The sequence below is a fragment of the Lagopus muta genome, chromosome 6, assembly GCF_023343835.1.
Source record: "Lagopus muta isolate bLagMut1 chromosome 6, bLagMut1 primary, whole genome shotgun sequence".
Taxonomy (NCBI): domain Eukaryota; kingdom Metazoa; phylum Chordata; class Aves; order Galliformes; family Phasianidae; genus Lagopus; species Lagopus muta.
In genome coordinates this window covers 38,421,086-38,433,509 of record NC_064438.1, presented here as the reverse complement: position 1 = coordinate 38,433,509, position 12,424 = coordinate 38,421,086, and the positions used below count along the sequence as shown (strand labels likewise).

The window sequence follows — 12,424 nt, the reverse complement described above, 5'->3', positions numbered from 1 at the left end:
AATATAAAATTGCAGAAAAGGGGGAACAGAGGAGGAGAGTAGGAAAAGGAAATAAAAAATGTTAGAACAAGAGACTTCATGGCAAGCTCCTCATATACTTCAGTACTTATATATATATATGAGGGTTTCATTTATTGAGTTCCTGCAAGTTCGGCTCCCTGCAAGTTCTTTGACGTATAAATACTTGATGGCATTAGCATCGTGGCCCTGATGATTTCCACATTCTGAACTTTCAGTTCCATTAGTCAAAGTTCCTACTGAAAAATCGGGAATTTCAAAGTCTCTGAAACATCGGCCATTGCCAGATTGCAAAGCTTAGAGAAGAAAACAGAGGTACTGGTACTGACAATACCACGAACTTCCACATATATTCAACATGGTAAATCAATTCACTAGAGCAAGAAGCTGCCTGCTGTGCTAGGCTGGAATCCATTCTCATTTTCTCAACACGATCACTGGTTCAAAATGGAACAAGATACAACTAGCAGAAAAGATTCGCAGATCCACAGCTCAACTGAACTGTAACCCAAATTTCTAGAATGATTATAAGAAACCTGGAGATGTGACAGTTTACTTCCATTCTCAGTATTCTGAATCGCAAGCAGAACAGAGGAAGATAAAAACAAGAAATTGTCAGAAGAGTCTTTTGGGCAACCACAGGTTTTTCTGAACGAGCAACTGTTTCAGTACCCAACACATTTTTGCCTTGTATTCTCCCAACAGATAATAACTGCTTGTGTACTTTCATTACAAGCTGATTCTGCTGCTCTGTAGTGGATGAATGATAAAAAAAGGCCACAGCAAGCCTCAACTAGAACACTGACTGCTTTGAAGTTTACATAAAAAGCCAGTATCAGTGGCTGAGGTTAGCAGTTAATGCACTTGGTAGACCTTGGAACCCAACAGTCTCGGTCATCTAAAACAGTGAGTCATTCATGCATCTACAACAACACAGCTGATAACACTACATGGCATGTTTTACTTTGAGCCTGTTGATCTTCACCTGGAGGCAAGAGGAAATATGCAGAAAGAAACAGTAACAAAACAAGTGAAAAATCCTTAAATATTAATTACCACCAAAACTACACAAAGGACACTCACTAGCTGTCTCCCCACCTTTGGCTCCTCCTTATGAGGTACCATCACACTATAAGTGGATGTATTAGCATTAGCAAGAAACTGAGCAGCAAGAGTCACTAACCTGCTGCTACTCAGACTGCTCTCTGATAAGCAGTTTCAGAAGCTGCTGACACCTTTACAAATTTTTTAATTAATTTATTTTACAAGTATGAACGCGTACAAAGAGAAACAAAATCTATTTAAGAAGATTTTTCATCCAGATTCATCAGTGGGATGCCTGAATAAAATGTTGGTTATTTGGTTACTATGTGCACTGCTACATATACAGGTGGCTGAAACACACAACCACAAACACTGAACACATCAATATAAAGTTGGACAGTTGTTAGCTGTGTGTTTCATGACCATACACACTTGTGGTCTACTCTAACAAATGGAAGGCAGACACAACAATCTTCTTGAGATCCCTTTCAAGACAGAGAATAATTACAATGAGAATAAGGAAATACTATTTCTCAGACCACAATGCCACTGAGGAATTCACACAAAAAATATACCACAATGGAGTCTAACAGAATACAAGGACACTATCAACAAATTCTGATGCCCCTAATCTTAGATCACTGAAAGTTTGAAGGCCCTTCATCACCACAGACCTTCCTGCTGTCTAGGCACTGGCTTTTGGTCCCTGAATTGGACAAACTTTTGATCTAATCTAGTACAGCCAATGTTTCTCCAGATCTCCTTATTCCTTGGCCAAATTACATCAGTTAGACTTTTGATCTTACCCTGTTAAAGCATTATGCATTAGGAGTCACACACAGAGGTATCACGTAGTATAGAAAGCACTAACTTTCATTTTCAGTCTCTCTCAACACTCACACAAGTGTATCAACTTATTTTTGATTACAATTGTCACTTCCTGAAAAACAAATGAATTTTCTGCCCTTTTCTTCCTTTGTCTCCACATGCAGGTAGGTCTTTTCCCAAAATGCTACTTTTCAACAACTCAGTTGTGATACTCAGGCTAGTTAGCCTCAAACTGTGGCAAATAATGGAGGTTTAATGCTATAATGACAAAGACTGTGGCATTTCTGCTACAGTAGTTTATGTTCTTTGACATTCGTACAGAGGTCTCTAACAAAATGTAACTACAAACCCTCAAGTATTGTCAGGAAAACATGTGAGAAGACAACGGAATAAACTTAGTTTGCTTGGGTCTCAAATAAACACATCTCCAGCTCCTTTCTCTCATTCCTGCAACTAGAAAGAAGCCGACATCCGCACCCCATATTCCTTTTATTAGCATCTTCTGATTTCAGCCAAATTCAACTCAAAACTTTCAGTGGATGACGGCGGCGGGGGAGGTGACAGGGGAAGATTTGTAGCTGCATGTTTAAGAAAGAAGCTAAATTCATCACAATGACAGGGGAGAGTGTTGGCAGAGATTTGAGCTATTTATTCTTTTAGGAAAATCCTATAAAGAATGACACGAGGAAGCCTCTATCTGCAGTCTTGTTCATCACACTGGTGAGGAGTCCGATAACAGATGTATGCAGTAGTGTGATTTAGTGCCGGGAGCTGGCCCCTGATGTGTATTAATACAGCGGCAAAGCGGAACGAGCCCCTCTTCATCACTCATCTCTATAAAAGAGGTGGAATCTGAGATGGCCCGATGTTCGGCAGAGCAAGCCCATTTGTTCTGCTGACTGATGGAGCCAGCTCAGGCTGTGTCCTTCACCTCCATGGGGCACTCAGGTTGCAAAAAAGGAGATCACTGAAGCAGGAACTGGTCAACAAGTGAGACGAGAGCAGTTGGACTCTGCTAAGAAGCTATTTAAAAGTGAAGAAATCCAGCGCCGTGTATTTCTGCAGTGACAGACACGGGCCTGCATTTTGATCCACCTGTGTTCCATCTTTTGCAAAAGGAATAAGGCACCACAAACAGAAAGAGCTTCTGCAGTGAGAAAATGAGGCTGCCATGATTCCTCAGGGAAAGGAAATTCAGCATATGGCATCTGTGCAGTGATGTGTAGGTGTACGAAGGCAGAAAAATCTGCATCTGTCCCACCAACATCCAGCAAGCATAAGATGCTTCAGTTAATTCTGCATTACTGCAGAATAATTCTGTGTTATTTCTTTGGGCATCAGTAATTCTGCAGTCAGAGCATCTTTAACAGAAATACCACCAAACTTCAGAAATTTCCAAGTTATGTGCCCAGGTTGTGCTCCAGCTGCAACTGAGAGAACGCCGTAGAAAGTCAGCAAGGGTGCAGCTTCAGTTACCCAATCACAGGAGCTTCCTTCTGCAAGTACTGTAGAAAACCCTGACCAGCTGTTAACGTTGCTGGAGATGTTTCTAAGCAGGTTCAAAGACAGAGATCTTTGCCATTTCTGACTATTAATGATTTTGCAGCAGTTTTCTCTCTATGATCAACACAAGCTTCTCGTCCAGATTCCAGAGCTACGCTCTCCTTCCTTCATTTGTAACACTTTATTTTTTCCCACTCCTCCTGAAAGATTATCGGACCTCTATGCTATTTTCCACTGCTGAGTTCCAGTCCAGATGCAGATTCAGTTCTGTGAAAAATGTTCATCATGCACTTCATCTAATCAAATATATTTTAGATAATATTTTGAAAGATACAGGCACAGAAATAGAAGCTCTCCCTATAGAATGTAAGCAGCAATGCAGCACAGAAATTGCACTCTGAACTAAAAAACAAACAGACAGGTAACAGTGTCTCATAATAATGAGACATGAGCATTCATACCGAAAAAACCTAGTATACCAGAACTAAAATTCTGTGGCTACAAATATGCAATTTTATTAATCCTTTCATTACAGAAGTCTGAATACCCTAGCACAAGATGCTCAAAAGCTAGAAAAGGACATCCTAAATCAACAGTCAATAACAACATTTTCATTGAGCAACAGATTATTAATTTTCATGTTCTTTTATCTTTAACATAAAACCTTTTAAACACTCTCCAATCCAGATCTCTGGCCTGGAAAGATGGCATAGCTTTCTTCCCTATTTCATTATTCTATTGTCTATCCACCTGCCCTACAATGAAACCCACCAAACCTCATTCCTCCTATTAATCTTCAATTCCATTGGCTTTTATGGTTTTCATATCATCATTTTTCCCATCAGCTCAACCAACTCTTTGTTACTGGATTGTACACTGTCTTAATGAGCTAGCTGGAAGGACACTGGTCATTTAGTAGCAGGAAAAATGTTTCAAGCAATGAGAGGATATAAAGAAGTCTCCTAAAGTCCTCTGTGTTCTGCATACACACTTTCTCAGATTCTGAAAGATGAATAAACCAGCTTTTTAATCACTACAACCAGAGTAAGAAAAAATGTGACTTTTTTAAGCTCAACAGCAAGACAACTCCAAGAGAATACAGCTCTTCTCACTGAGTGATCACGCAAAAACTGCCCAATTTCTCCTCCTGCAAAGTGCCTTGTGGCACCCTGAAAAAGCTACCAGCTGATGTCAACCCAAAACTGGAGGAACAGTACAGCATGCTGATCATCAAGTGCTACACAACTTAGGAACTGAGGAAGGAACTCCTTCTTGACAAAGCAGATTATTAGCTACGACACAGTGAAGCACTAAGTTATGCTAGCTTCACATAGCTGCGTTATCAGACCTTTTTGTTAGGCAGCTTTTCATGCTACACAAAAAACACACGACATTTTCTCACAAGCTGCCTTTCTCACTTTTTGTTTTTAGTTTCAAATTGAGGTAATGCTGTTTTTCACTGCTCTGACTTTGGCACTCTGCCCAAGAGGGACACGACTTTAGAAATGCTGACACACACAAATCCAGGCTACCTGACGTTGGGCTGGACACGGAGGCTGCAGCTGGCTTTCGTTTCCTCTTGATGTCCCTTGAGCACGGTGGTCCCAGGTGTACATTTGCTTGCCTACAGAGAAATTAAAACAGCAAATTAAACTCTGTTCCAGTGTCACCTTCCCACAAGATTCTGGCTGGTCATCTCCCGCCCTCCTCTGCCTCAGTCTGCCCCAGTAACCAAAATGAATCAAAGGCTTCCCAGGGAAGTTTCCCTCACACCTTTTGTTATCATACAATTAGGATCCATTTCTTTAAGAGCGCACACCCATAAACTGAGCAGAATAATTATTATTTCCTAGCATTTAAAGGATATGGAATAGTAATCACTTTTAAATAACTCTTTTGCATAAGTAAAGATGTGATCAGGCAGTGATATGACACACCCTATCATTATTTCTGCACAAGTTTAAAAAAAAAGGCTGCAAAATTGCCTGGAAGAAATTCCATTTGCCCATTTATTCAGGAATTATTTTGCTACATACATATATTCAGAGCTGTAGAGAACATCTCAGGATATACCTACAGTCCAAATGACTACAAAAGTAAGTTCATAAATTTAGTTAGAAACTCAAAACTTTCACGCATTTTCAAAATTAAAATTTCCTTATAGATGATACAATGAAAACAGCTGAATCTGGCTTGCAATATTATAGACTTTCTGACACCTGAAAGAGAATGGAGAGGCATAAACTGTCCCAGCCACACCAGCTGACAGCCCTTTGTCAGTTAAGAAGAAACCTGCCTTATTAGGAGCAGCTCAAATAGAGCAACTCCTCCAAGTTCTACATGTTGGAAGAAAGGAAGATTCATTCAGAAAAGACAGCCTGGAGCAGAAAAAAAAAGAAAAAAAAATCAGCCCAGAGCATCTCATTCCACAGAATGTTTATCCAAGCGCGAAAAACTTTCACAAGTTTTTCTACAAGATGACACGAGCAAGAGATCATTGCTTCATATTTCCATACCAAATTCTTCTTCTAAAAAAAAGGTGTATCTGTAATATCATCTAATACAATTTAGGAAGCTGAATTTATGCAACTATGAAATTTGCTGCTGTTCAACTGTACAGAACAGTGCAGGGAGCACACAAAAAATCCACATACAAGTCAAAATTACCAATTGTTTGAATGCTGCTGGGTCTACCTACTTACCTTCAACAAGTATGCAGTCACAAAATAAGAAAGAAAAAACAATAAAATAGCTACCATTCTGCATTCTCAACTGAAATTCCCAAGTTCTACATGATTTGTCATCTTAGTTTGACATTAAGGCACAACTTGATTTTTTTTTTTTTTTAAACTTGTATTAAGTTTCACCAAGGGCCAATTTTTCAAATCATTTCTAGGAGCTCTTATCAATATAATGAGGCAGAAGTCTCCTTGCAACATGAACTAACGGCTTTCAAAAATACCAGCACACCTGGAGACTGCACATGCAAATCCCACCCTTCTACACATAAATGACTAACTTGTAAGTTAACCCATGTAGGCTAAAAGTTGCTTTTGTATATAGTCGTAATGGTGGCCATACAGTATTTTAGCACGCTCTTACAATGTATTCTCAAATATTTAAGCACACATAAATAAGGAAAAGATAGACTAATTCAAGTGGAACGTCAGGTTTTTGATTCAACATCAATATTACAAAATAATACTACTGACTAGATGACTAAGTAGTTATATATGATAATCCGAATCATTATTACATCATAATAGAAAGGTTAACTTAATTTTATGAGCTTACCCCAATTATTAGCCAGCTGATCTTTTTTGAAGACTCACTACATACTACAGAGCAGGTATGCACAATCGTCTCCAGGGCACTTCATGCAATTTTTCCCACTTCACAAATGTTAGAGCCAGATTTAGAATAAGAGCTCCTGGTTCTCAGATCCATGCTCAAACCACACCTATCCTTACCTCACAATTACAAAAAAAGAGTAAGAAAAAAGGGAGAGAATCTCATAATTGTTTCTCGTACTGAAAATAAAGGCACACTGTACTCCAGCTGGAGACTAGTAGCAAGGACACTGAAACCGGCAGCCCTGCCTCTAACATACAAAGGCTTGGAGTTATAAATAGTCACCATCACATGTATTTCATTCAGGTTTATCCCTTATTGATCACCCACGCTCTAGTTAGTAAATCAGGAACCTATTGATTACTCAGTGGCTCTGACTGCCCTGGTGGTAAAAATGTCATTTTCAAGTGGTTGGTGTACTTTACAGGCACTGTAAATCTGCATACAGGGAACCTCCAGGTGGTTGATACTTTGAGAGAGGATGAAATGAAAGAATGCATACAGGAATGATATACCTCATTAAAACACGGGCAGGAAGGGTTCCTGTTACAATTACCACACTACTGGTATTATATTGGTAAGAGAAGAAATTGCAAATCCCAGTTGTCTTAGTTTCAGCTGGGACAGATATTACCCTCTTGCTGGTATGGTTCTGTGTTGTGAATTTAGGATGAGAATGACGTTGTTAACACAAATGTTTTGGTTTAGTCCTAGAAGTTTTCAGCTTCCTGTGTTGCCCTGACAGTGATGGGCCAGAGGCACACAAGGAGCTGGGAGGGGACACAGCCAGGACAGCTGACCCACACTGGCCAAAGGGATATGCCATACCATATGGTGCCATGCTGAACAATAAAACGGGGATTTGGCTGGAGGAACTGACTGTGCTTGGAGACTGGCTGGGCATTGGTCAGCAGGTGGTGGGCAACTGCACTAGCAATTTGTATATTCTTCTACCGTCATCATTATTACTTTCCCTTCATTTTCCGTCCTATTAAACTGTCTTTATCTCAACCCACAAATTCCACCTTTTTTCCAATATTCCTCCCATCTCACTGTCAGGGGGAAGTGAAAGAATAGCTGTGTGGTGCTGAGTTGCCTGTCAGGTTAAACCACGCCAGTTTATCAGCAAACTCATAGGAACAGCACTGCCAGCAAAGTAAGGTAATGGATATGCACAGCACACCGTCTCACAGCACACAGATGTTAACTATAAAGTGTGAAAAATCTGTGTCATGATGCAACCACGAATTAGTCTTTCAGAAAATGTAGATTTTAACAACTCCAAACAGGTTAACAATAACTCAGAGGTAGAACTGAACAGGGCCAAGAGGAAAGGATAACAGCAAATGCACATTGTAGCATTGTCACAAGCCTCCTTGTGAAGAAGTCAGAGGTACCAAGCATTGTGTGACAAATTTGAGACTAAACTGAGAAAACACAATGGCACTTCATCTGATCTTACTGGCTTTCTACTTCCTCTGCTAGGCTTCTATATTTTGTTGAACACTGCACGAACAGTAACAAGAAAACTATTGGACAGTGGCTGGTGATCATAAGAAAAAAAAATTGCAGTGCTAAATCACCATTAAATCTGCTAGTCAACCAGACACTAACATGGAAATCAACCTGTCTAGAGAGAACCGAAATTCTGCTCCAGGAAGAAAAAAACAGAACACACCTGGAGAGACAAAGCAGGATCCAAAATGCAGCTTCCCTGGTAGCTACAATATATCCAATATATACAATAACACCACAGCTTCTTACTGATAGGAGTTGGCAAATGAGAAGTAACACATGTTAGAAACAAATGGTTTTATATGAAAAAAATCTATAGTTTCTTTCTAAACATGTCTATATGTATATTTTAATCACAAGCTAAGGAATTATCCAGGAAATATGGATTTATCTTTTGCTTAACATAGTACTCAAGGTACCTGGTGATTCTACATGCAGCTCACACTGGAGAAAAATCAGGCTTTGCTATGCACAAAGCTGGGATTTGTTGTTGTCTTTAACGTGTCAGAAGGATTTTGAATGTTTCCTTGGTTCCAGTTTCCAGATAGTTATTATATAACTGTTTGTTTGTTTAAATTAAGTGTAACTGTATATACTGGACTGCTACCTCACTCCTACAGATCAAAGTGACCGCATGCTGGACTGTCAGGATCATACAAGCTTGCCACTGTCATAGATATAAAACCCAGAAAATTGTAGGGTTTAGGACTGCCAAGCAATACAATCCACGAAAAACAACACAAAGCACGAGCAGTCACCAGTTCACAATGAATCTAACTGAACAGAATTAGGTCCTTCAAACCCTCTCAGTCTGTAAAATGCTGTCCTCTTAAAACTCAGAGTAAAATACACCTCAATCTCAGAACAGAAGTCTTTGAAAACATCCTGCAAAACTAGCTGCTACAGTGTGTGGCCTTTTTGGAAACAGGTGGTGCATCGCACACTTGGGGGTGTACATCTCTTACTGTAATCTCATATTATTCAGTTTCTCTCCTGACAACCTCTGGAAGAAGCAAAACAAGTTGATTATATAGAGAGTATTAGGTAGCCATTAATCTACTGTCACACAAACAAGGGGTGCTATTATCCTCATGTTAAAATAAACATTCAGCAGAGACAGCATCTAACAAGGGTACTACTGCTGAAAAAAAATGCCACACAACCCAAGTGCGGCTGCTGAGACGCTATAGTCCCAGCAAACACAGACCAAACGAAACATTCTTCCTGTGAATCTGGAAGCATTACCTGAAGTTTATGGTGGCACAGAGGAATTGCCAGGTCATGGCATGGCAACAGTTGAGCATCAGGTGAGAAGGTGTGGCCAACCCAGGGAGCTCAGGTACAAGCAATACACCTGAAAGACCAGAAGGGTTGGAGCCTGGATCCACCCCTCTTCACCCTCACTTAAGGGTTAGCAGCCGAAGGAGCAGCATCTCTCCAGATAGAGGTTGCACTCCTCTTGAGCCACTGCTGGTCACCGGAAGAAATGAGCTAATTTTCCTTCTTTGTTAACTTCTACAGCTTTACAGTACACGTATCTCAGTAGAAGGTGTTGTCGTTACCTTCTTTTGCTACCCAAGTGGCCTCACAAAATTAAGAGTAGGAGCAGAATTTCTCCTCCTCTTTGAAACTACAGACTCAGATGGGCACCAAAGTTTGATCTGCACTTAACTTTTGTAAATCCAAGTCTTGTGCATAAGAGAGTCTCCTCTGCTCTGCAGAACCTCATGGGACAACTTCTAGAGCAGATTTCCAGATTCCAAAGTCACTACAAGTTAGTTCACTTCTTCAATCATCTGAATCTAATAGGCCTTCATGCAGCAATGCTCTGTTCCCCTATGCATTCTAATCATGTAGCAGTTTCATTCACTAAAGTTTGCATACAGTGAACAGAAAGGAACACATTTTTTCAATCATTACTCAAGTAAGCATTCTAAGTAGAGATGATGTGATCCCATGTATTGTATTCTCTCTTTTCATATAGACCTATACAACACGGGTGTGCCAGTAAGAGCAGATACTTAATATGTGCCTGACCTGAGTACACAGATCTGGTAAAAGCAATATACTGCATAGCAGAAGAAAGCAGTAATAACTAAACAAGATGCTGAAACCAAGGGGAACTCACTTATTTTTCACTCTGGAGAATTAGAATTCACCAAAATGGAAGCACTAGGCCTTAGACAACTGATGCTAGACTGCTGTTTGTTGCATGCCCGTCAGAAGAATTCACTTATATCCCCAACTGGAATATTAACTGGAATATTAGTAGCAAAGGAAGACATGAAAGTGTTCTGGCTAAATGAAGAAAAAAAAGAAAGGTAAGAATGATACCTAAAGCAGCTGATGCATAAACATACATATAGACATCTCAGGAAGATGAAGATGTGTGGATAGATTGCATGGGATAAACTGGATACTGTCCTGATCAAGCGGGAGAGCATGAAATTGTGAAAATTCATTCAATCCTTCAGCTATCTCAGGAAAGGCCTGACCCCCTTGCAGGCAATCTCTATATTTCCATATGCTTGGATAAGAGGCCAAAACACCAGGATCTCTGTACAGATACAACAGAATGAGGTTTGCATAGACACGCATATTTCTAGAGCTGGAATTGCAGACGTTCCTCAAATCTCCAACTGCATCACCTACTTGCCATCTCACCGGGCACTGACATCCACTTTTCTTAAGACATTAGTTTTCACCCACAACCCTATTTTCAAGACTAAGCAAACAATAAATGATATTAGGGACAATTTATTGCCTACCCTCGCTTCTTATTCTACCTGTTTTACAACTCAAATTGAAGGGAACATTGGTTCTAGACTCTTCTGGAACTCACCCTGCCTCAACAGAATTACACCCCACGAAACAACAACCTATCGCATTTTTCCACTGACAGATTCACTGACTAGCCAAAGTCTAATAAGATATTCTGCTTAAGCCTGTACAAAATTGTATCAAAACCAGCGTTGCCAGCAGGAGCAGAGAAGCGATCATCCCTCTGTATTCAGCCCTGGTGAGGCCACACCTTGTGTACTGTGTTCAGTTTTGGGTCCCTCACTACAAGAAAGACACTGAGGTACTGGAGATGTCCAGAGAAGGGCAATGAAGCTGGTGAGGGTTCTGGAGCACAGGCCTTATGAGGAGCTGGGACTGTTTAGTCTGGAGAAGGGGAGGCTCAGAGGTAACGTTATTGCTCTCTACAACTACCTGAAAGAAGGTTGTGGTGAGGTGGCAGTCGGCCTCTTCTCCCACATAACTAGTGATAGGACTAGAGGGAATGGCCTCAAGTTGTGACAGGGGAGAGTCAGGTTGGACTTTAGGAAATACTGCTTCTTTGAGAGAGTGGTCAGGTGTTGGACTGGGCTACCCAGGGATGTGGGGCAGTCACCAAGCTTGGAGGGGTTCAATAAATGTTTAGATGTTGTACTGAGGGACATGATTTAGTGGGAAATATTGGTGATTGGTGGACAGTTGGACTGCATGATCTCAGAGGTCTTTTTCAACCTTGATAATTCTATGATTCTATGAAAATCCTCTTCAAGTGGAGTTCAAGATAACAATTCTTTTCAGACCACTCTTTCTCCCAGAAAGGTAAGTGGGTAGAAAGGAATGAAGGGAGGATCACTTGGGCTGTCCATGCCAGTCTCGTCTTGCTTGCTTTTAACAGCGAGCATCGTCAAGCAGAAACCTTAACAGACAAGACATGATTAGCAAACGCTTTGTGCTCTTAAAGGAGAGTAATTATAGGCATGTGAAAAAAGGAAGAGATCCCTGAGGTACTCTTACTTGCATGCCTCCCGAGAGGCAGCAGGGCCATTAAAAATTCCATGATGAAGAGGAAAAACAGCCTGGGAACAGCCAGGAGGCAATACAGCAAATTAATACACCAGTTGTCCCTTGGGAGGGCTGCAAGAAAGCAGGAAACTCTCCTTGCTTCACAAAATAAAATTATACCACTAATGATAACAGTCACCACACACACAAAACTGCTTCTAATGATGGGTGTGAAATTCCCAGCGCTACGCACACACTTTGAATGAATCTCTTCTCATCACTGATATAAAGCAAGAAAGGTAATCTTGGAAGTGTACAATTCACACAGCCATTCAGACAAGACTTCCCAAAGAACATTCCACACAGAATCTCCTTGACAATGAAA

General features: G+C 40.5%; 1 protein-coding gene across 2 annotated transcripts in view; it reads right to left on the bottom strand.

Moving 5' to 3' along the window:
* GPATCH2L (G-patch domain containing 2 like) overlaps window positions 1-12,424 on the bottom strand; it is a 40,973-nt gene that overhangs the window by 6,010 nt on the left and 22,539 nt on the right. Inside the window, exons 9-10 of one of the 2 annotated variants that reach the window (XM_048949006.1) lie at window positions 4,926-5,017; window positions 3-3,660 (exon numbers count right to left, since the gene is read on the bottom strand). In XM_048949006.1, the coding sequence (XP_048804963.1) occupies window positions 3,602-3,660; window positions 4,926-5,017 (151 nt within the window). In that variant the 3' untranslated portion in view covers window positions 3-3,601. Of the gene's footprint in view, window positions 1-2; window positions 3,661-4,925; window positions 5,018-12,424 lie in introns of those variants that run through there. The other variant, XM_048949005.1, reaches the window with a different exon arrangement.